Raw genomic sequence first — 27,334 nt, forward strand, 5'->3', positions numbered from 1 at the left:
ACTCCTTCCCTGTTCGCATTTGAAGATTTTATGCACGTATTTTAATATGAGTATCTTTTTTTATATTTTCAGATGTTGTTTTTAATGAGCCGCCACCTATCAAATGTAAGTACAAATATTTTGCAATGATCTTTTGCTGTTGCAAGTGTTATTTTCATCCACGTGTAAATCCTTCTTGTATGTATCGATCATGATTGAATGATAATGATATCAGAATAATACTTCCTTGAATCTAAGAATTTTTCTGAAATGTTAATGTCACTGCTCCGCTCTTTGCTCTCCCGTTTTGTTTTATGCCGTGTGGTTGCCTTAAAGGTAGTCCTGTTTCGGGGGATTTGTTCAGTAAATATCACTTCCCCTCTTTGATCTTTGTACAAAATGTCTTTTTATGAAAATGACTTGCTGTATCGTAATCATTTTCTTTATACGAGTAGTTTTGTTATTCATAAAGAACTTGTTCATTATTCTCTTAAGACGCAAGGCGGACAAGTTGATAAGATTATTCAACTTCACGATTGACATTATTCCTTATTACCTACTTTAAATTTTCAATAAAACGAATAAAGAGTGAATTTATGCTTGCGCTAAAGAACTAAAAACATTCAATTTTACAGACTATTGCATGCTATATCAAAAAGATTCCAGTTGACTTGCGTGCCTGAAAATAAATCTTGTTTTGAAGTGATTCTAACCTAATGAAGTATGATAAGGCTTTGAGTAAATTTAGAACAATAATTAAGTAATATAAGGTTTGTTAAACACTTTAACTTTGCTTGATGGTTGCTTTGTTCGCTGATTAGGGAAAGACATTATGTAATGTAACTTGAACTTTGTAAAGTTAGGACTGACAGTTCTACAATTTTGTCATTTGATACACAGTTTAAATGTTCATTGCAAAATTTTTTATGTTTTAACTGGTATTTGCAAATTTTTTATCAAAAAAAAAGGGTTATAAAACTTTCCTTAATGTAACGTAAAAAAAAACAAATCGGACAAAATAAGTTTTAAAAAAAGGGAAAAATTAAACAATGGATTTTAAAAAAAATTATTTTTTTTAAAATTAACATTTTAAAGCAAATACTGTATGTTTATAAAACAATCTTATTTTAAAACGCGGTTAAATTTAAATTTGATGTTATGAAAATGATGACTTATTAAACATCTGTATTTATTGAATTTTTAAAAATAAATAATTTTATATTTTAGTATTTCCTTTGCGATTAGTTTTAATTTCCCTTATCAATTATAAAAAAACATGACAAAAAAGTCTTCCAAAACAAAAATTCTTGTCTTCAACAATCATCAAACCCTTTTTTGACCAAAATGACTTCAATTATTTTGAAAAGTACTCCTTATGAACAACAAAATGATCATTTAGAAAATGTGTATTCAATATATTGTTAATGAAATGAAATCATTTTGCGTAATTACACAATAAATTAAAAGTCATCACATACAATTAAATGCGGCCTTAAACGCTTGAAACCATCTTCATCCTCTGAGAATATATTTAATAAAAAAACTTAGTAGTTGGAGTATCATAAACACAGTATTCTTTAAAAAAATGTAAATGTGACATTGACAATGTGTTTGAATCATGAAAACAAGCTATAAGATTTCCTTATATATAGGAGTCTTAATAATGTCTTTTGACACAAGCACCCTTGAGAGAATTTCAGATCCTTTAAATTCTTTAACCCACTAGACCAAAAAATATGATAAACAAGATCAACAAGGAAAGGCGGCGTTCAATGAACGCAACCCCCATATGACCCAGCAACAAGAACCAATGGCAAGGAGCCCAGGCGGACCCCAAACAAAAAAAGGACAGGGCAAAGACAGAGCACAAGTTTGTAAATTGTAATCATAAACACAGATCAAGGCAATGTCCCAGCATCTTCGGTACAATAAATCATGATAGGGAACGATTATTTTACTGCTTCCCTGCGTGCATCGGATCAATTATATGAGTTACTGATTCAATAAAGAGAAGAAAGGACATTTTCAATACCGACAACTTTAGCACTCTTTACAGGCAGGATTAGAGTTAATTTGCATGTTTCAAAAATATTGTTTTGCACACAAATTTGACAAAGGAAAATTTGTAAATTGAAGGCACTGAGTTAGATTTTGCTAAATAAACATACTGAATAATGAATCCTTACTGTTTTACCAGACATTTTATAATGTCAATATAGTTTAATAATTCTCATAAATTATTGACTTGATAAAGAAATTTGTTAGAAGAACATATCTTTTATGTTTCACTGACATTTATGTTTTGTTAAAAATTCATGTTTTTCGCAAAATTCAAAGATATCCCTCTTCTTCAGTGTAATACGATATAATGCCACAGTCAAACTTGTTAAACAATTGCAATCCAAAGCAGCCACATTTAAAAGAAGAGACCGATATAGTGACCTTATAGACAAAAGGTCTTTATTTTCAGGTAACTCTTGTTATATCCATGAAGGGATGGCATAGAGTTATTTTATTTACAGGGTGATCTGCATACTCAAGATGACATTTTCAGGTTGGTTAGCAAACAATTTAGGCATAGATGCATAGCAATACAAACTTGCATGGAACTGGGCTAGTAATTATAATGGTTCAATATTGCACACTCTGTGCGTTATTTCCATTCATCCAATCGTTTTGCTATTAGCATTATAAATGCATTATACAGTCAATATATATTGTTTGATATATCATTTAACATGCACGCAATGATAGCAGATAACAAAGGGCATAAATTAACATCAATGAACAGTTTTGCATTAATTGGCAAATAGCGATTTATTTTTCTTTACTGATTTTTACTATAAAGCGAGAATGTCCCAGAGCTCTGAAAGGAAGTGCTTTGAATTAAGAGTATTTTGCCATAATAGTCTCAGATAAAATGTGGCATATGCATTTGAGTATCAATTATTCATAACATACTATTTGATATAAAAACATTTAAAACTCGCTATTGCATTGTGTCTAATTAACATTCAAGTATATTATCAAGTGCAGAGAGCTTTAGTTATCATAGATTTTAAAATGCAAACGCAAATATACATTGAAGAAGGTTTCGAATTTTATACCATGTTTGGAACCATTATGATGAATTATACCCTTGATTATCTTTCTTCAATGCGTAAATGAAATGCTGCAAATTATTGCATGATCAATATAAAGAGCACATGTTTGTTTGTCTCATTGGAATGACTGATTATCACATACATAGATTGGTCCGGACCAGTAGGGGATATTGGAATGTACAAATCAATAAATTGTAATATGCCGATTAACAAATATCGAAAATGTTTGTCCAATTCAAATGTCTGAGTTTTTTGTTTTGAAATTTACCCTTACTTTCAATTTGTCCTAAACATGAAATACTGCATATATTACACTCCGAAACTATAAAACTGATCATAAGTAAATGATAACTTAATGACAATGAATCTAATAGCACAACAATGATAACATTTTTAACGAGCCATTTTGTCGTTAAATTTTACATTTAAATTGTTTTAGCCTATGCGAGATTGTAAAAAAAAACGCAGAAATATCTAACATATTGAATGTTTGTTTTTAAAATGAAAGAATATCTCAAATCTGTGGAAGCTTTCGGACGAAATAAAATAACTTGACCATAAACCTGCCGCTGGTTCCGAAAATGATAGGCCTTTGTCATCAGTACAGAGCCAAGCCAGGATACATATCAATGCAATCTGCCCTGGCTTTATACTGATTGTATCTCAATCAATATTTCTATTTTGATATTGAAATCCCTTAGATTCGAAATAAACTGTTCGAATGCAAAGCAAAGCATACCTGTTATACAAATTCGGCAAGTTAAGGTAAAAGACTTTGGCACTTTGAACTATAAGCATGATAGCTCAAAAGATGTAAGATATATATCAATCGCAGGCTTTATGAGGTAAGTAGAATATATACACATCTTGATCCAGATTTTGTTTCCTTTGGCCTAATCACCCCCAGTCCCTCAAACAAAGTTCAATTCTAAACAAAATATATTAATACCAAATATTAGAAATATCGGTCAATAAAAGGAAATGCTTAGATAACGATAAACATCACGGAAGAACGAATGCACAATCCAGACACTTTATGCTGTCTCCTAGTATACTTTTCGGTCATTACTGACATAATCAAAACATCGTTTCGTGATTTAAACTATCGATTTTGTTGTGACATTTATTGTCTGAATTCCTATCTTAAATCACTGTCTCCAAAAGGTACGATCTTTATTGAAATGTTCTACTCTTTCATATAGAAACAAGTTAAACATAAATACGTAATTGTATGCTAGATTATGATTGGCATGTTGTCTCATTGCGTGCTTCCATATTCAATGATGTGATTGAGTAGTTAACAAATGTCACTATCTAAATTACGTGATTTATCTTAAAGACGATAATTTGACACACATATCGAACGCCTTTCAATTTCCCTACATTTGTGAACAATTTAAGAATATAACTGATTCTAGAACATTAAAGGAACATTTTCGAGCATAATCTTAATAGAAATATGTTCCAATACGACAATGATATATCAATGTGTCAACATCGTTTAGATTTTTCGACAAGTCAGAATTCAGAAACTTATTGGATATTTATTGATGTTTGTTTCAACTGAAATTGTGAGTATCACAATAATTTATTCAGGATCTCTCTGTTTTTGTCACACAGTATCACTATTTAGGCCTACAAATTGCAATAATTTAAAAAAGGTATAAATCGATATATGGATTACTTCAATATATCGAACTGATTTTGACTTAATTGAAATATACGTATACGTTCCAGAACAGCACTGAAAGTTTTAGGTTTAAGCATTGCAGGGTAATGGTAGACTAGTTTCTAACATTAAAAAGGTTGATCATCAATATGGCATAAGAAATTAATTACGTAAGTGAGCTTTGACTAATTATAAGTTACTTCTGTGTTTTCTTATATTAACTTTTAATAATGAAACAAGCCAGGCCAACAAGTTAATATAAGAAAACACAGTTCATTGCTCCCCTTATACACATGTAGTGCACTTTCAGTCCATTTCATTCTTTTTGAGTGTTACAATGAAGGCAACTCTTCAATAAAATGTGCATATGCCAAGTAATATGAGTGACCCAATTAAGGGAGGACGCATGACATTTTTACTGTTAAAATAATTTCCTTGATTGTTAAGGAAAGTTCGATTTGGCATTTTCTTTAAACTATAAACATAAAATATAAATAGTTCAAGAAATGTATGAACAATCACAATCATAAAAGCAGTTTACATATACGTTACATAAATAACTTGAGGTTTGCTTTTTAATCATCGTAATTTCAAGCCCGTTGTTAGGGATATTTCTGTATATTTTAAGTTGTAATAGCTAATAAATACATACTACGTAAGGTTAGATATTTTCATTTGATCCTTAAACAATATGAGAACAGTAAACATAATTATAAACTTTAGCTTTTATAGTGATCATTGAAATTTTAACCAAATTGTCATTCTTTTAAAAGCAAGATCATGTTGAAGCACTTGAAATATCATTCTAAAATGACAGACGGTTTAAGTGACTTAAGATAAAAAGAAACCATTGAAATACTCGTATATATAAACAACAAATGAAACATAGTATTATTCTGTGTTAGGGGCTGACGCACAGCTTCTTTCGGGCATCTATTCCTTGTAATTTTCAAACTTTGATGGAATCTTTATGTTACTTACTACGAAAATTTTGAAAGAGATATAAAAATTAAAAACGTTTAAATCATTAAATTATGGTATTTCATTTAGTTACTGGTGCTTTTGAATAATAGAACTCTATTCATATTTAAGAGTCATTTATAATTAAGGTTGCAAATTTCAAGGAATAGAAGAACTCTGTTTTCGTGTAGTCTGACTTTATGTCTTTATGATCATTACATTAAGTGCGTAAGTGCGTTGAAATAATTTCTGGAAATAAGACCACAACCAACATACAATCAGGACACAAGGTCAGTTTAGATATGGTTGAGGCGTTTAACTTAAGAATTTTATTTCTTCTTTACAATTTCTTTATCTTTACGAATATGTAAGTATATCAATAATATTTTCAGTTTTGATTACACTTGAGCGTTGTTAAAATGTCTGAAAAAAATTAAGGGTCGCCATTTGTTCAATAACAAATTAATGTTTCAGATTGATTTTACATAATGATACAAACAGTCATTTCCAAATACCAAATAATGAAGTTGACCTTTCGAAATGCAGTAAACCGTGACTTTGAATGGCAGGATGATAATTTGCCGGTAAAATCTACGTTTAGACCCTGCTGTGTGCACCTTTAAAATGCAAGTCCATCAAGCTTAACGATGCAAAAAAAGTTTTGTAGATCACAAAGTTGACAAATTTCGCAAGAAATGATTAATTACACATTAATTCTTGACGAGATGTAGGCAAGTAAATCGAATTATTTGTCTCATTCAAAATTTATGCATTTGCTTATAGAAACGAACTTTTTAAAGCGCCATCTAAATCACGGAAACGCCGCGAAGCGTTGACAAGGAGGTGTTTTGGGATGAAATATTGCCTGTGACAATTTGCCTGGCGCACTGTTTTTGGATACATTATGTGCAAAACATGTTATACACCATGAATAATGGATAAATGTGACTGTGATACATGCAAGAAAGGATGGGTGACTCTAGTATATAATTAAGATTAATTTATCTATAAAGATACTTATTGTTTCGCAGACTAATGACGTCATAAACGAACAGTATATATTTAAAATAGCTAAAGAAAATTATCAATTCAAGCATTTTATTTCATACAATATGAAATTTACCAATATCATTTTCATCTTTTGATTTTGACAGCCTATATTATACAAATTTGTCAATTCGATACTCAAATGTGTTTCTTACTATTTTAGTACAATAATAATTTAAAAGTTTAAAATGGTTAAAGTATAAGTTTACTATCAAACTAATTCTTTCATTACAGTCTATCAATTAATGTTATACTAAAAGTATCACCTGATAGATGCATTGTTCATGCTGTCGCCATCAGATAGCTAAAAATGTATTTAAAAAATGCAAAATTGATTGTTTATTTATCACGTAATTGACTATATCTATATGTATTTGACACACACAAATGTTTATTGCTCAGAAATTATTTCAAACGTATATATCATAAATCATTATCATAAATGACGAAAGAATATCAAATTGTTATAGGTATTGTTTAACATTTTAACATATAAAAGTACAAAAGAACTATTAAAATCGTTATAGGTATTGTAAAAAAAAATTTCAAACATTTTCTAACATTAAAAACAACACATTCGTCCATTAACTAAATAAACGTTAATTGAGTTAACAAGTACATTATGTTGTAATATCATTGCCTTGAGCGAAATTGAAAGCACAAGCTGACATGGTATGAAACAAATCACAACGGCATTTAAAAAGGACTGAAACAAAGCTAAACAAATAGACCTTTAAAATAGAAAAAAACGAACTTGATATTAAGTCAGAAAAAATCAGCCTAATCTGGAGAGCAAGCAAAATAATCAGATAATAAAATGTCTTTGGGTTTACTTTTTGATTTAATATAGGCAACAAAAATAAGAATAGAACGATTATCAAACCAATGATTTCTGAGGTTTCAGTAACGTAAAAATGGGCGACAGGAGATATACTTTAAGTTTGGTTACGAAGCAGCTTTTACATATCGTCCCGTCTTTATATCAATGTTTTTAATATGTATCTACTTCAATGATACCAATTTGATAAGTGGTAATGATTGCATACCATATTAAAACCAGTGCTATTGACCGTGAGAGATGTTGCGCGTTCCGTAACCTTTTATAAACAGACTCAATAACACTATGTGTGTCAATTATCTTTGTCTTTAATTACCTCAATTGATCTTCTTTTCCAAAATTTTGTCAATACACATTATGCAAGGGTCATTTGATGTTACAAGAAGAATATAGTCTACTCTTCTAATAACTTTCTTGTCCTATACCTCCTAAATTTAAAGTTATATATTCAACTATAATCTAATATAGTCTGCAACGTGATAACGGATCACACTTGCAAATGTCTTTCGGATAATACAGATACATGTGTTAAATATATATAAAAAAATGATAATTTGATTTAACAGTGATTTCCATGGTGTCAAAATGCAAAGCAAAATACTGCAGATTCACAATTTAATTAAAGTACTTGTAAAACATTTAATTTTTATTTTAAAGCTACATGCATCCAGATGAGTCAAAATATTTCAATAAAATCAAACTTGGGAAATGTACTAAGATGAAAGGAAAAGTAAAAAGTTTCAAGATTTAAGTACTATTTTACATATTATGTGCGATTACTGACTGATCATTCAGTATTTACAACTTTATTTCTACTACGCAGTAAAAGCTATTAATGCATATTTTGACCATTTTTTTTTTGGTAATTTACGTGGCTGTTAGTGCCATTGATAATGTGTAAATTGCTTTCTTTTGGTTACTTCACAAATGTTACACATTCAAATACATTTTCAAAATGTTCATGAAAATATGCATGAATCTGGAGGCGTGCTGCTTAAAAAAATTGTTTTTGTTTGGGTGCAATGTTTCAGTTAAGTTAAAGCCAAAGCAAAGAGCTTTTTTAATACTGAATATTTATTAATGCATGTAATTGATATTGCCGTTTAGGAAACATTTGGGAGATGTAAGCTTACAGGTTACTATTAGTTATGTATAACCAGACAATTCACTTTACATGTTTCTGTTTTCTAAATCATTTAGGAAATATCAGTTTACATTTTTATATATAATCATTTAACATGTTCTAAAATCATAACTTTAACTTTATACAATTCATGCTACCCGTTTCTAAAGAAGGTAACTTAATTAGGTAAGAAACTACCCGGCACCATATACAATAAAATGGAAACAGCTTGATCCTCTGAGTAAATATTAAACACAAAACAGCACTAGTTGGAGTACCATAAGCACAATATTATTTTTAAAAGTCACGTAAGTGTGACATTGACAATGTTTGAATCATGAAAACAAGTTATAAGATTTCCTGATCTAGGAGTCTTAATAATGTCTTTTAACACGAGCCCCCTGGAGAGATATTCAGATCTATTAAATTCTTTAACCCACTAGACCAAGTTTGTAAATTGTAATCATAAACACAGATCAAGGCAATGTCCCAGCATCTTCGGCACAATAAATCACGATAGAGAACGATTGTTTAACTGCTTCACTGCATGCATCAGATCAATTATATGAGTTACTGATTCAATAAAGAGAGAAAAGACATTTTCAATACCGACAACTTTACCACTCTTTACATGCAGGATTAGAGTTAATTTGCATGTTTCAAAGACATAATTGTTTTGTTCATAAATTAGACAAAGGACAAATTTAAGGCACTGAGTTAGCTAGATAAACATAATGAAAAAGGAATCGTAACTCTTTTACCATGTCAATATAGTTTAATCATTCTTACAAATTATTTACTCGATAAAGAAATACCATTATGATAAATAAACAAATTTGTTAGGAAAACAAAACTTTATATTTCACTGAAATTTTGTGTAAAAAAATCATGCTTTTCGCATAATGCAAAGATAGGTAAAACATATGGCAGGATTACTTTATCACTTTTATTCAGTGTAGTAGATATTTAAATATCACAGTCAAACCTGTCATCCAAAGCAGCGACAGTCAAAAGGAGAGACCGATACATTTCCCTTATAGACAAATGTTTTGATGTAACTTTAGTTATATCCATGAAGGTATATCGAAAAGTGACTTTGTTTACAGTGTGGTCTGTATTCGGAGTTCTGATCGTCATACAAACAGTTTTGACTGTATATCAAACTCTTTATTAAGACACTCATCATTTTTATCGTCATTTATATCTTATTTAAACAAACAAATTTTTACAAAGAGATGTGAAATATTTGCCCTCAAATTAAAGTATTCTAAGCGTGTGTCTGGTAACCTTCTATGTTTCATGATGAGAATAATGCGTCCTAAAATATTTTAACACTTTTCTTCCTTCAATGGACATACCTTTTTCAATGGACATACCCATATATCATTATGGAAACTCAATTTTCTTCAATCATCTCAAGATGACATTTTCAGGTTGGTTAGCAAACATATAGGCATGATGCATAGAAATACAAACTTGCATGGAACTATCCTGTGTGACAAAAGCGGGGCTAGTAATTATAAAGGTTTAATATTGCACGCTCTGTGCGTTATTTTCATTCATCCTTTAAGTTAAGGCAAATCTTTTTGCTATTGACATTATAAATGAATTATACAGTCTATATATATTGTTTGATATATCATTTAACATGCACGCAATAATAGCAGATAACAAAGGGCATAAATTAACATCAATGTACAGTTCTGCATTAATTGGCAAATAGCGATTTATTTTTCTTTCCTGATTTTAACTATAAAGCGAGAATGTCCCAGAGCTCTGAAGAGATGCGCTTTGAATTAAGAGTATTTTGCGATAATAGTCTCAGATTAAATGTGGGATATGCATTCGAGTATCAATTATTCATAACATATTATTTGATATTAAAACATTTAAAACACGCTTATGCATTGTATCTAATTAACATTCAAGTATATGAGCCAGTTTATGCTTAGAGCATTAGTTGTTATAGATTTAAAATAATCGCATAGATTTTACTCCTAAACCATAAAAATGACCCTAAATAACGAAAATAAACCTAATATTACACCAACGTTAACACTATTCACGATTAACATCAGTGCAGTCTGGTCAGGCTTTATACTGATGATATCTCAATCAATATTTCTATTTTGATGTTGAAATCATTTACTGTTTTTCAAATAATCTGTTTCATTCAAAGTATGGCTTATACAGTACACACATTTAGCATTTAGACAAGAAGTGTAAATAAAATTTAACCTTTAGACATAATGACCTAGCAACCACAAACTGTGTTTCTAAAAATTATCGGAAGCTTTATGCGTTTAGTAAAATATATACATGTTTCGATCCAGACTTTATTTCCTTTCACCTAATCATCCAAATCCACAAAACAAATTTCAATTTTATACAAGATTTATTAATACCAAAAATATAAAGTCGGTCAATTGCATATAAACAATAAACGTTAAGGAAGTCAGAATGCACAAATCAAACACTTTATGTTGTCTCCTAGTTTAGTTTTTGGTCATACCAGCCACCAGATTTATGCAATAGCTCAATTGTTTGATACAAACATAGTTACAGACATAATCAAGACTTCGTTTCGTGAATTCAAGTATCGATTTTGATGTGAAATATATTGTCTGAATTCCTATCTTAAATCACTGTCTCTAAAAGGTATGATCTTTATTGAAATGTTCTACTCTTTCATATAAAAACAAGTTTGACATAACTTCGTAATTGTATGCTAGATTATGATAGGCATGTTGTCTCATTGCGTGCTCCCATGCTAAATGATATGATTGAGTAGTTAACAAATGTCACTTTATAAAACACGTGATTTATCTAAGAGACGATAATTTGAAACACATATCGAACGTCTTTCATTTACCTTACATTTGTGACACAAGATAAATAATATAACTTATTCTAGCACTTAAAGGCACATATTCGCGCATGATCGTAATATGTTCCATTATGACAATAATATATAACTGTGTCAGCATCGTTTAGATTTTTCGATAAGTAAGATATCAGATATTTCTTGATTTTTGTATCTGAAATTGTAAGTATCGCATTGGTGAATTAAGAATCTGTCTGCTTTTTGTCAAACAAAATAAAAATATACGCCTACAAATTTCAATAATTTTAAAACGTTATAAATCGATCTATGGATAACATCAATATATTCGAACTGATTCATGAATAAATTGAATTATACGTAAACGTTCATGAACAGCAATGAAAGTTTAAGGTTTAAGCATTGCAGCGTAAAAGGTTATAATAATACAAACTTTTTTTCAAATTGTAATATTTTACTATCAAAATAGCCAAAATGAATAAATTAATATGGGTTGAAAAATAATTTGATGACGTTTGTAAAGCGATTTGAATAAATTCAGATATCAAAATGCATGTCATTGGTAAGATTGGTATCAATACAGTGGTTATTAAATTTACATATTATATAACATGTCTTTTACCAGGCTAATAATGCAGTATACCTTCATAAAATTGTATATGAAATGAATTGGAGATCGTCTTTGTAACGTGCAATTTTACTTTTTGCTGGAAATATAGCCTTTTAACAGAACACGTATTTTGTGAATTATTTCCAGTCATTTCCAAATACCAAATAATGAAGTTGATCTTTCGAAATGCAGTAAACCGTGACTTTTAATGAAATGAGCTAATTTGCCGGTAACATTTATAAGACACTACTGTATGTACCATGCGATAACGTGATTTCTTATGTGAAGCCATCAAGCTAAACGATGCAAAAATGTTTTTTAGATCGCAAAGTTGACACATTTCGCAAGAAATGATTAATTACACATTAATTCTTGACGAGATATAGGCAAGTAAATCGAATTATTTGTCTCATCCAAAATGTATACATTTGCTTATAGAAACGAACTTTTATTGCGACATCTAAATCACGGAACAGCCGCAAACCGTTTGACACGGAGGTGTTTCGGGATGAAATATTGTCTGTGACAATTTGTCTGCCGCACTGTTTTTGGATACATAATGTGTAGAACATGTTATACACCATGAATAATGGATAAATGTTACTGTGATAGAAGCAAGAAAGGATGGGTGACTCTAGTGTTTAATTAAGATTAATTTGTCTTTAAAGATACTTAGTGTTTCGCAGACTAATGACGTCGTAAACAAATACTACATCAAACAAAATAATAATATAATTATGCATTTTCTGAAGAAAATTATGAATTCCATCATTCTATCTCATACAATATAATATTTACCATTATCAGCTTCATCTTTTGTTTTAAACAGCCAAAGTTTTCACAAATTGGTCAATTCGATACTAAATGTTTCTTATGTATAATATAAATAATTAATGTAAAAGTTTGAAATTGTTAATTATAAGTCTACCACCAAACTAAAAGAATAATTACAGCTGCCTATCAATTAATCTTGTACTTAAAATTATCATCTGATAGATGCATTAATTTTGCTGTCTTCATCAGGTAATTAAAAATGTGATAAAGAATGCAAAAACTGATTGGTCATTTATCACTTAATTGATTATACCTAAATGTTTTTAACAGACGCAACTGTTTATAGCTCGCAAATTATTAAATATTGAACATTTATTAATGCATGTAATTGATATTGCCGTTTTGGAAACATTTGGGAAATTAAAGCTTAGAGGTTACTCCTAGTTATGTATAACCAGACATTTCACTTAACATATTTCTGTTTTCTAGATCATTTAGGGAATATCAGTTTGCATTTTTACATATCAAAGTAAGAACGATATTGCCGTTGTTGCAGCACGGACATATCACTTAACACAAATTGATCACTGAAGAGTTGTTGAATTACTCGCTTGGGTTATTCATGACACGATTAGTGAAGAGCATTAGCAGTATTATAATGCTCACTAATCGCTTTTATATTTGCTGATTGCATATTTTTAGTATTGATAACTTTATGTTAATATAACATATACGTTTATTATAGCGTTAGTTAAATGCACAAGTAACATAACATTGTAAAGCTGTTTAGAAATATTATCTATTTAAGCCATCAGCTTCCTATAACTTTGATACACATGATAAAAACTGAAAGAGCTTCAAAGATTACATATACAAAACAACCAGTAGACATAAGTCATGTTATAAACCACCTCCAATTATATAGTCGAAATAAAAAATAAAGTAGAAAAATCCATTAGATTGAAAACAACGACAAGTGGTATATATTCAAATAATTTTGTGTACAGATGTTCAAAAGAAGTTCCTCAACGTTCCTTTCGTATCTACACATGGGTTTGTCAGCTAAAAACCTTATTGTCTATGAGAAAATACTTTGTGACAGAATAAATCATATTTCTATAACATAAAAAAAACTCGTAATGCAATTAGTATTTAAGATTTAAGAGCGAATAAGGATGTTTTTGTCTCTTAGTACAGACAAATTTCTTAATTGACTTAATCTTCTTTCCCATATTCTACTTTAGGAAAGAAGTAAGTGAAGCATTGCTATGAAACATTGTTTTCAATACAAAGTAATGATGTGTATGAGTGTACTGGAAAATCCCATTCCTTTTTAAATCTTAAACTTAAAACATTTCATATATTAGAAATCTTACTTTAATGTTTATTTTTCTATCGGGTCTTATCCGTTTCTCAGTGAAATTTTGGTGCACCAGAATGTTGGATATTTGAATGCTTATTAACGCTCACATTCAGATAACGCTATAGAATTTAATGTGACAAGCAAGTGAATTAAAAGCATGTTTTGTTCTACTAATTGAAACAAAATCAAACCATTATTACCAGTTTATTATGATTTATGCAATTTCTCAATCACTAGATTGTACGCTAGAGTACTGTTGTCTGACTGGCACAATGCTTCAGTGCAGAGACCGATTTTTGTCCAATACATTGTATTACTATGTAATGACATCGTAGAAACATGCGATTGAACTGGGTTATTTAGAAAATGGTTTATCTGTCTTGATGATATTATCTGCACTTTGCTCCTCAATATTTCAATCAATTTTAAACTATTTAATTTGTAGACTTTTCAACGAAATGGATAAATGCAACATAAGTAGTTAGAGAAGGTTTATACTGTATATTCATAAAAACTTCACCTTACTTTGTAATTTACTTGCATTTTTAGACGATAGTCTGGTGCTTTTATCAACACATTTATTTCTATAAGGCACGTTATAGAGGATGACATCGCGGCTGAAATAAAATATTGATATATCGACTTAAATTGTAAACTTTAATTATAAAATGTTATATTATTATATTTCAAAACATTGAAATCCCTGATGAGCTCTGAAAATAAACCTGCTGGTGGAGGTTGTGTAAGGGTGTCTCTGAGATTTTCAGTGAAGTATATTATATTTAATATATTTCACGGTTTTGCCCTTCATTTCAGAAAGAAATATGACCCAAATAACCATACATTTTTAAGATGTCAACAAAGCTCTTACATTACGCACACTAGTTTGTCTACAAAATCTAACATTTGCTATCGCTTACTTCATCTGACAATTAGCTAATGCTCTTAGAATTCAATTAGGCCAAACCAAAGTTTTTCTTAAGTGTTTTATATTTAATTATACGAGGAAATTGGGTTATAAAGCAATTTATGAGTGCAACAAGAACTGGTTGTCTGATAAATGGTACGGAGGTACGGTAATGTGACTTGATGGATAGCACTAAAACTTTCGATATGTCATCATTTGCTGTTTCACTTTCAATATGTTGCATAGTTTTTAAGTTTATTATACTAAAAAAGTTGCATGTGAGAACAATTCAGCGTACGTAACTTTTTTGTCAAAAGAAATGAAAGTACTAAAGAAAAAAAACAATGTTTGTCTTCCTTTCAACTTAAAAACGATGATTAACGATATATTTTAAGTATCGTGCTCCATATTAGCCAAATGCAACTGCTAGATTTGACAGATAGTAAATTCTAAAACCTGTATGCATTTAGAAATATTACTCCACAAACAAAGACTTAACAACTAAAGCAAACATGTATATTAAGTGGTTGAAATAGTGATTTCAGTAGTTTCTATTGGTTTGATTCCGTTCCCTTTATTTTTTTTAACAGAAAACATGATAAATTAACCGCGAGTCTAATACCCAGATAAGAAAAAAGTTACAGTTGATAATTGCGCAATTTTACTAAATGACTGTTATCCAACAATTACATATAAACTTATAATATAAGTACATATGTGCACCAGGGACAATATAGTAAATAAGAAAAGTCGTTCGAGTTTAAAGCAATTAAAAGGTAAAAAGGGAGGACATGATTATTAATTCATGTTCTACGTATATACGCATTCTAAATAAATGAAATATTTGCAGAATTTAATGCAGGTAATGGATGTTAACTTTTAGTGTGATACCCTGGGAGTTATAAAAATAGAACACTTAGCAACAGAAGCAAAATATGTCTGTTTGGCAGTAAATCAGTAAATTATGATTGACATATCGCCTCATTGCGTGATTCGATGTTCAATTACGTGATTGAGTGGTTTGTAAATGTCGCTATATAAATCGTTTGAATCACTTTAATGAAAAGCGTTTGCTGTAGCTATAACTTTTCATGCATGTCTCGAATGTTTTCTAAGAATGACCTTATTTCGGCTTGTTTTTTTATTTCAGTTATCAAATTAATTTAGAATGACATGATTCAATACACATGTGCTCTCTTTTATTTGCCTTTTAATAGCGACCTTTGTTATTAATTATAGTGTCCCTAATACACATATTTATTTATAAATATGTATGTAATTGCACAATTATAGTCAAATAGTAAAATTGACAGGTAACTTTTTGTCATATGTGGTTATAGACTCTCTGCTAATTCAGCTTAGCAAATTTCTTTGTTTTCGTCAAATACTTAAATCACAACAAACATTTTTTGCTTTAATTGCTTGGTATTTTATTTCATTCCTCCAAGGGATTACACTGAAAGCAAACATCCGCTGCCTGCATTATTTTTCTGCAAGCATTTAATTAATTTACAATTTCTTTATAACATGAATTAATTAACAATGACTCCATTTTCTGCTTGATGTAGATAAAGTTTTTTTCTATTTCTAAATGAGACGTATAATTATGGTGTACAATTTTATACAAACAAATCAACAAAAATGGTTACCTATTATTGAGGTGTTATGTCACTCTTGCGTTCCATGTGATTTTATTTAAGACCAATATTTATATTTATTTTCAATGTTTACCATTCAGTCTATTATTTTTAAGGGTGGGGTTGGTTGGCGCTTGTTATGTCGCTCAAACATTGCAACACTGCAGTTGAAGTCAACGACATCCTATACCATTAATTAAGTCAGCAGTTATTTTTATTCCTATCTTATTTGAAAACCTATTTAAATCTAATTTTCGAAATAATTAGATAAGCAATTCAAGTTTAGTTTTTACAAAATTATTTTAGACCGATTAGCTAATTGTTGATTTATGATTCAGTGATAAATGGAATAATCGGAAGTATCTATTTGTTTATTTAGATTTATTCTGAACAATTGTTTTAAACGTACATATTCAAGCTGATACCAGTGGAAAAACACAGGTATACTGAACTTAATGTTAAAAATATTTCAATTGACTCACATGTTTGTTTGTTTATTTGTTTTGAGTAATGAGATTAAAATTGTAAATTTAACAAGAAAAGTTTTTAATTGGGGATTTAAATGAATAATGCGCGTTTCTTTCAAATTATCGGTCATTTAAAAAAGACACAAATCCGTTCTGATATTCAATATTATAATTGGCACACTGGTTCAATGCGTTCTCCAATGTTAAATTACATTATTGGATAGCTTGAAAATGTCATGAGATTGTTCATTTAGTTGGCATTTGTAACAGATATTGCTTTCCTTTAAAGGAACATGAATGTCACACAGAAATGCTCTATAAATTGATTGACATTTGCTTAACCTATCAAAATTGAAGAAAATATTCCTTTTCAGTCACGAATCTCCTGGAATTTGTGCAATAGTTTGCCCGGTCTTTAATTTGGAACTATCCATTATCTATTTAGGGGATATCAAGAAGAGTATTTCATGTTGGTCAAGCCCCCTTGTGGCTGAGGGGTTCCTTTAAGTGATGAGGCATCATAATTGCACCTAACGTTTCTCCCTGCGAGATTGTAAGAGGCGACTTTTTCGGAATGAATTACCCGAGACTATGCGTCTCTTAGCTTCATCAGGTGAGGTGGTTTTGATCCCTTGTGTTGCTTCCGTTTGTAAAATCCGAGGTTAGCCAAAATCATATTTCCTGTTTCGGCGCCATATGAACTTAATTGCGTTAGTGCACCATGAAACCAACAAAACCAACAAAATTATATTGGTCAACGAACAGTATAAAGCCTGACCAGATATAGCTCTATATTTTGTGACAAAAGATAATCTCTTTTAGTTCCAGCTGGATAATTATATAGCAATACATTTTTTTTTCATAAAGCTGAACAATGATTGTTAGGTTTGTATTTGTTTATCGAGTCTGAATGCTTCAGCAAATTACATATTTGAAACAAAAATACCAAAAGCTATCGATACTATATAGCCCGATATCATATAGGAATGATTTTTAAAGAATAACAGTAGTTTTTAATGGAAATATTCTCAATTTCTCTTAAATCAGCAACAATATTTGCATTAAACGTTTTAATGAACAACATATCATTTTTGTATATAGTTTATTCTGCCGCATTTTATATTATTTTAGACAATGTGGCTTTTTGCTGACAAAACATATGGCAGATTGCTTCACGAAAACTAACAGTTATGTGAAACATGATTTCTATTACGAAGAATTTATTTCAACCGGCTACACATTGCTTGTAAAATTTATATGACATTTAATGTGAAATATCATTTTTTCCATTAATCAAATTTCTCAGAAATATACTTTAAAACTTACCAAAACAAATAATGTTCAGAAATAATGTAGTATGCGTCTTATCGGTAGTAAGTTTACAGCAGCTTATTCTTATTGAACTTTTGCCATATATGTTAAAGGAGCAACTATTTCTAATTTAACTATTGCCATATATCTTATTACAACAAATAGTCCTTATTCAATTTCTGATTGAACCATTGTCATACATGAAATTATATTATCACAAATATAAAAGATTGCAATTGATAAAGCATTCTTAACAATGTACTTAATTGCAATGTTGACCATCATAAAATCAACTAAACATTTCTTTTGTTAATAACCGAATTAAGATAAAATCGACAAGCTCCAAAGCTAAGGAAAACGTCTACATTATGAAAAAAGCTCAGTGGGCGGTTCAACAATAGATGTGTTAACTAATATGTCTGTGTTGCAAGAATAGCAATATACTTATCATTATTTGATATATGTTAAGCTGTAAGAAAAAATTCCCTAAATGGCTTCGGAAACTGGCAGAATGTAAAAGATATGTAATATCGAAAATGAAATTGGAACTTTATTTAAGTCAATTAAAGATATACTATGCTCAATTTTTTCTGACAAATATATATCTATTTATTCTTAACTAGAACATTTCATATGAAATGCATAGGATTAAATTGAAACATTTCTGAAAAAGTGCTTTTAAAACCCGTTTTCAATCTAAATGTGTTGTTGTTGTAGTTCAAAAAATTCAGTTAAACAGTCATAACTTTCTTATTCTTTAATAAAACATACGCTCGTACAAGTGTCAATACTCATTTTCTTAGTTCTAATGGAAGTAATTATAATTAAAAATTTTAAAAAAAGTTGTTTTTGATTTTTTTTCTTATCTAAGTCTAAGGGGAAAAGAGATCTATCGATACTTTAACGCCTTTGATATTCTTTTTGTTAAATTCCAAAAAACGTGAAAGCACAAAACATGTAAGATTAATTCTATGGGAGCTTCCTGATTCTTGTAAATTTATTATTCGTTAATAAATCGGTCATTTTGTTTTCTAGAATCAATAACCGGCCCTGTTGCATTGTGGTACTTATCCAGTGGATAAATGCGCAATCCAATGGTTATGTAGCCAGGGTACTATCCACTGGATAGCTGGGCGCTGGTTAAGGATTTAACAGTGGATAATCTATCCATTGGTTAATTTTAAACAATGTTTTGAACAATCCGGTCCAGAAGCACATAACACAAAATCGACAGACTGGAACCCAGGCAAAGCAAGGTGGTACCAATATACCTTACATTTACCACTGTATCATTTAATGTTTTGTCGCTTTAGATTACCTTTAAGGATTCCTGTTTGGTTATACATATTTTTGTTAGAAAGGTTATATTTTATGATTTTAGTGACATTAAGCCCGGAAACCTGTCTCTTTCGATTTGACCTCTTCGAATGATTTCTAATGGGGAACTGCCACCTCATTGTTTTTTGTTAATTGCGTATATGTTCTCTTATATATTTTAATATGTATATGCCATGTCTGTTCAACTTCCACACGAAAACACATACATTTAGAACAAATAAATAAATTCAAATGCAGCCGCGAGTCGGGTAATATTTAGAAATGATAACTTAAGAGTAAAGAACAAAATCGTATGAAAAATACTCACTTATCACTTTACTTTGTATCAGATTTATTAGAAACTAACTTAATCATCAAAGATCGCGGTTTTTATTAAAAAAATAAATGAGCCTTTTGTATTTTTAAGTATAGGTTTCAAATTATTCCTTAATTGGCCATTTAAAGTCTGCCTGATGAACTGCTCTTGAACAAAGTGGATGTGAGAATGTAATATTAATTTCTTTGAACTGCAAACAATAAAAGTTATGTCATTTTCAATGCATATGGTTCTTTGATTAGGTATGGATCATCTGCTAAGAAAGTTATAACCTTTCTACGAATAAATCAGAATAAAATATTGGCATAACAATTAAAGTAAGAGAAGATTGTTCAAACAAGAAAAGAGTCACTCTTACAGTCATGGTCATGCAAATATATATTACCTAGCAAATTGACGTATGTCACACGGGCAAGATAATGCCTCAATCATAATTATGTTATGTCTTTCTTTATTTTATATACGCAAGATGTATAAATGTATTATCATTGCCAGACACTTTTCTTTTTCGTTACAGAAACATCCGAGATAGATTGTTGATTAGATAAACGGTCTAATTTAATACCTCCTACAGTTGTCTATACATAATCAAATGTTATGTCCATGGGCACCTTTTGATTTAATTTTCCATGCTGTCCTCAGTCCAAAATGTCTGCCGGTCTGGAGAATTATCAAATTATTTCCCCCAAGCGTTATCACGAGGTAGGCGAAAGTACGTAATTTTCATTTGATCCTTAAACAATATGAGAACAGTAAACATAATTATAAACTTTAGCTTTTATACTTATCATTGAACTTTTAACCAAATTGTCATTCTTTTAAAAGCAAGATTATGTTGAAGCACTGGAAATATCATTCTAAAATGACAGACGGTTTAAGTGACTTAAGATAAAAAGAAACCATTGAAATATATATAAACAACAAATGAAACATATTATTATTCTGTGTTAGGGGCTGACGCAGAGCTTCTTTCGGGCATTTATTACTTGTAATTTTCAAACTTTGATGGAATCTTTATGTTACTTACTACGAAAATTTCGAAAGAAATATAAAAAATAAAAACGTTTAAATCATTAAATTATGGTATTTCATTTAGTTACTGGTGCTTTTTAATAATAATAGAACTGTATTCATTTTTAAGACTCATTTATAATTAAGGTTGCAAATTTCAAGGAATAGAAGAACTCTGCTTTCGTGTAGTCTGACCTTATGTTTTTATGATTATTACATTAAGTGCGTAACTGCGTTGAAATAATTTCTGGAAATAAGACCACAACCAACATACAATCAGGACACAATGTCAGTTTAGATATGACTGAGGCGTATAGCCTAAGCAGCAAACTATTTCTTCTTAACATTTTTTTTATTTTTACAAATAAGTATTTCAATAATATTTTCAGTTTTGAACAGACTTAAACGTAAATCGATTTTTTAAGGATGATTACACTTGAGCGTTGTTAAAAGTCTGAAAAATATTTAGGGTCGCCATTTGTTCAATAACAGCAACATTTTGTGATTAACGTTTCAGATTAATTTAACATAATGATACAAACAGTCATTTCCAAATACCAAATAATGAAGTTGACCTTTCGAAATGCAGTAAACCGTGACTTTGAATGGCAGGATGATAATTTGCCGGTAAAATCTACGATTAGACCCTGCTGTATGCACCTTTAAAATGCAAGTCCATCAAGCTTAACGATGCAAAAAAAGTTTTGTAGATCACAAAGTTGACAAATTTCGCAAGAAATGATTAATTACACATTAATTTTTGACGATATGTGGGCAAGGAAATCAAATTATTTGTCTCATCCAAAATTTATGCATTTGCTTATAGAAATAAACTATTTTGTGCGACATTTAAATCACAGAAAATCCTCGAAGTGTTGACAAGGTGGTGTTTCGGGATGAAATATTGCCTGTGACAATTTGTCTGCCGCACTGTTTTTGGATACATTATGTGTAATACATGTAATTCCCCATGAATAATGGATAAATGTGACTGTGATACAAGCAAGAAAGGATGGGTGACTCTAGTATTTAATTAAGATTAATTGGTCTATAAAGATACTTAGTGTTTCGCAGACTAACAAGAAGAATAAAGTCTATTATTCGAATAACCATTTTGTCATATACCTCCTAAATTTAAAGTTATATATTGAACTATAACCTAATAGTCTGCGACATGATTCCGGACCACACTTGCAAGTGTCTTTCGGATCGTACAGATACATGTGTAAAATATAAAAAAAGAAAATGATAATTTGGTTTAACAATGATTTCCATGGTATCAAAATGCAAAGCGAAATACTGCAGATTCACAATTTAATTCAAACATTTTATTTCTATTTCAAAAAATGTTTGGGTGCTATGTTTCAGTTAAGTTAAAGCCAAAGCAAAGAGTTTTTTTAATATTGAATATTTATTAATGCATGTAATTGATATTGACATTTGGGAAATATTTGGGAGATGTAAGCTTAGAGGTTAATCCTAGTTATGTAAAACCAGACATTTCCCTTTACATATTTCTGTTTTCTAGACCGTTTAGGGAATATCAGTTAATATTTTTATATATCAAAATAAGAACGATATTGCCGTTGTTGCAACACGGACATATCAGTTAGCACAAATTGATCACTGAAGAATTGTTGAATTACTCGCTTGGGTTATTCATGACACGATTAGTGAAGAGCATTGGCAGTGTTGAAATGTACACTAATCGCTTTTATATTTGCCGATTGCATATTTTTAGTATTGATAACATTGTGTTAATATAACACATGCGTTTATTATAAGCGTTACTTTATCGCTTTAATTGAACAATTAACATAACATTCTCAAATTGTTTAGAAATACAAAATGTAGTATCTATTTAATGGAAAAAAATCTGCAAAACAACAATTTTTCTTCAAAATTATATATTAGGCCATGTTTTAACATGCAAAAACGCGATTTTGGGTAATTTCAGGTATTTTCATCATTATCTGTGAACCCTTAACCAAATATAAACGCCATTTAACGCCTTTTCACCTCCTCCTTTTGTTGCCTAAAATGATGTAAAAATGCCTTATTTAGGCCCCCAACACTTGTTTTTGTTTGAGAAATTTTGTTTTAAAAAAAGTGATCACTTTTTCGGCGCGGCCCCCTATCCAAAAGATACATCAGGGGGTTGCAAGAAGGGGCGACATCCCCCCCCCATCGCCATGAAAATTTGGACTTGTGAGGGGCTAAAAATGACCCCAGGTCGATCATAAAGTAACGTGTAACCAACGCTGAAAAGCCTTGACTATATCTCAATCCATTGAGAAGTTGCAGCACTTTGTAATCAATTATGATCAACGCAAAATAGTGATTTTTTGGCAATTTTGAGATGTCCCCTCGTTGCCATGGTAAAAGGAAATTTAAGATTAAGCATGTTGTTACAAAGGCAATGGATGGCCCAGTCAAAATTAGTGCCAAGTTTGATTAGTATTTAAGCAGTTTTTATAGGTTTAATAGCAATTTGAACTTGTAACGGGAGATTTTGCAATGAAAAAAGCCATTTTTCACAAAATGCTTATGCATTAATGGGTTAAGCAATCAGCTTTCTATCAATTTGATACACATGATCAAGAATTTCAAGCGGATACAGTAACATGACAACAAATTAACATAAGTCATGTTATGAACCACCTCCACTGATATAGTCGAAATCAGTAAAGAAATCCATGACTTTGAAAACAAAGACAAGTGGTATATATTAAAACTATTTTTTGTAAGAAGTTCCTCGACGTGAAATTATGTAATTCTTATAAACTTTAACATTCTTTCGTATCTACACATTTGTTTTGACAGCCAAAACCTTATTGTCTATGAGAAAGTACTTTCTGGCAGAATAAATCATAATTCTTTAATATACAAAAACTCGTAATGCAATTATTATTCGGAATTTAAGAACGAATATGGATGATTTTGTCTCTTAGTGCAGACAAATTTCTTAATTGACATAATCTTCTCTTTAGAAAAGAAGTAAGTGAAGCATTGCCATGAAGAATTGTTTCAATACGAAATAATTGTACTGATGTGTTGGTGAGTGTACTGGAAAATCCCATTCCTTTTTATATCTTAAACTTAAACAGTTTAAGCGATTTCCAATTTATAAATATTTGGAAATAAAACATTACAAATATTACTTTAATGTTTTTCTTCTATCGGGTCTTAATATTCGTTTCTCAGTGAATTTATGGTACACCAAACTGTTGGAAATTTAGAATGCTTAGTAACGCTCAGATTCATTGTTTTTGCTAATTGAAACAAAATCAAACTATTCTCACCAGTTTTATCATGATATTTGCAATTTCTCAATCAGATTATTGTTCACTAGATTAATGTTGTCTCACTGACTTAAAGTTTCAGCTTTATCTTGGTTACAGACACCGGTTTTTATCAAATGATTTATTAGCAAAGTAGAAACATGAAACAGAAATGGGGTATTTCGAAAATGATCGATTTGAAGGTTATATCTTTTGCGCTTCGCTTAATTTTTTTCAGACTTTTCATCGAAATGGATAATTGCGTCTTTATAAGTGCAATATATCTTTATTGCCCGCATCTGTTTACCTTAAAAATATTGTCTGCGGTCAATATGTCTATATGTTTGTTTTATGTCTGCAGTTGATCATTGTGCATCATCTATAAAACAAGAGTCTTCTTACTTGGATTCAACATTCCCCTCAACCACTGTTTTGCTTTTTATTATGTACCGTAAATAATATTGTAATTCAAAGAAGGTTTGTATTGTGCATTCTGAAAAACATGACCATTACTTTGACGTTAGGCTGGTGCTTTTATCAACATGTTTAGTTCTGTCAATTAGGCATGTTAATGAGGATGGCATCATGTCTGAAATTAAATATTAATATTGCAATTAAAATTCTTAATTATAAAATGTTATATTATTTCTTCCAACATATTTAAATCCCTAATGAGTTCTGAAAATAAACCTGCTGGTGGAGGTTGTGAAAGTGTGCCTCTGAGATTTTCAGTTAAGAGTTATATATCTTACGGGCTTACTCTTCATTTTAGAAAGTAAGTTGGCCCAAATAACCATACATTTTTAAGATGTCACCAAGCTCTTACATTACGCACACTATCTTGTCTACAAAATCTAAATTTGCTATCGCTTACTTCATCTGACAATTGGCTAATGCTCTTGGAATTCAATTAGGCCAGCCAAACCAAAGCACTTCTAAAGTGTTTTATATTTAATTAAACGAGGAAATTGGGTTATAAAGCAATTTATAAGTGCAACTTGAACTGGTTGTTGTTGTTTTGTTGCCTGATATATGGTACAGAGGTACAGTAATGTGACTTGATGGATAGCACTAACATTTTCGATATGTCATCATTAGTTTGTTTATACACTTTAAACGTCTAGATAGTTTTGAAGTTTGTTACACTGAAATAGTTGCATGTAAGAACAATGCAACATAAATAACTGTTTTTGTTAAAAGAATCAAAAGAACTAAAAAAGAAGAGACAATGTTTGCATTCTTCCTTTAAACTAAAATACGATAAATAACTGTTATTGAACAAATTCATACGTATATACTTATAATATAAGTAAATATGTGTATTAGGACCAAAATGGTAAATAAGGAAAGTCGTTCGAGTTTAAAGCAATTAAAAGGCATAAAATAGAGCACATGTTTATTAATTCATGTTTTACGTATATACGCATACTAAATTAATGAATTATTTGCAGAATTTAATACAGGTAATGGATGTTAACTTTTTGTGTGATACCCCGGGAGTTATAAAAATAGAACACTTAGCAACAGACGTAAAATATGTTTGTTTGGCAGTATTTCAGCAAATTATGATTGACATATCGCCTCATTGCGTGTTTCGATGTTCAATTACGTGATTGAGTGGTTTGCAAATGCCGCTTTATAAATTGTTTGAATCACTTTAATGACAAGCGTTTGCCGTAGATACACAAGCCTTTCATTTAACATGCATGTCTCAATTTTTTCTACGAATGACCTAATTTTTGCTTGTTTTGGATTTCAATTATAAATTTAATTAAGAAATTGTATAAACGTATGACATGAATTAATACATGAGTGCTCTTTCTTATTTGCCTTAAAGAAATATTATGGTCATCCTTGAGTAAAATATTCTAATCACAGAAATTTATTGAAATCCACGAAAGTCTAACTGAATATGTCTAACTTGAATAAAAGAATGAATAAACTATGTACGGGAAGTTGCTTTACAGGTCAAGTAAAAATGAGCTTTTCTTTAAAAACTGCCAGTTTTTAAAACGACACATTATATTAATATCATGACCACCTATTGTGTGTAGAATTTTAAACATAACCTATCTACTTTGTGTAAGTCAAACATGTTTATTTTTCATTTACAAAGAGATTGTGTTGCAATTATCATTTTTTCTATTATCACATTTGAGGATAGTATATCTTTAAACTCTAGCGACTTTTCTTATTAATTATATTGTCAATGATGCGCATATTTATTTATAAGATTAAGTATATATGTGATTGCACTATAACAGTCATCTAGTAAAATTGTGTAAATTATAAGCTGTAACATTTTTGTTATCTGTTGTTTTTTTACTCACTGGTAATTCAGCTTAGCATTTGTTTTGGTTTCGTCGAGCATAATAGAAAATAATTAAGTCACTCCATACATATTTTTTATTTCATTACTCGAAGGGTTTACACTGAAAGCAAACATATCCGTTGCCTGCATAATTTTTCTACAAGCACTTTATTAATCTATAATTTCTTTATAACAGGAATTAGTTAACAATGGCTCAATATTCTGCTTGATGTAGATACATTTCTTTTCTATTTCTAAATGAGACGTATATGGTGCACACTATTATGCAAACAAATTAACAAAAATAGTTACCTATTATGGAAGTGTTATGTCACTCTTGCGTTCCTTGTGATTTTATTTAAGACTAATATTTATGTTTATTTTTAATGTTTACCATTTAGTCTATTATTTTAAAAGGGGGGGGGGGTAGGTGGCGCTGAGTACGT

The 27,334-nt window shown here is 30.1% G+C and overlaps 1 protein-coding gene across 2 annotated transcripts in view; it reads left to right on the forward strand.

Moving 5' to 3' along the window:
* LOC132748391 (agrin-like) overlaps positions 1 to 27,334 on the forward strand; it is a 232,091-nt gene that overhangs the window by 87,086 nt on the left and 117,671 nt on the right. For both annotated transcript variants that reach the window (XM_060737983.1, XM_060737982.1), the window contains exon 2: positions 73 to 105. In XM_060737983.1, coding sequence (XP_060593966.1) covers positions 73 to 105 — 33 coding nt within the window. The remainder of the gene's footprint in view (positions 1 to 72; positions 106 to 27,334) is intronic.

This window comes from Ruditapes philippinarum, unplaced genomic scaffold (genome assembly GCF_026571515.1).
Source record: "Ruditapes philippinarum isolate M1 unplaced genomic scaffold, ASM2657151v2 ctg1310_1_1_1_1, whole genome shotgun sequence".
Classification (NCBI taxonomy): domain Eukaryota; kingdom Metazoa; phylum Mollusca; class Bivalvia; order Venerida; family Veneridae; genus Ruditapes; species Ruditapes philippinarum.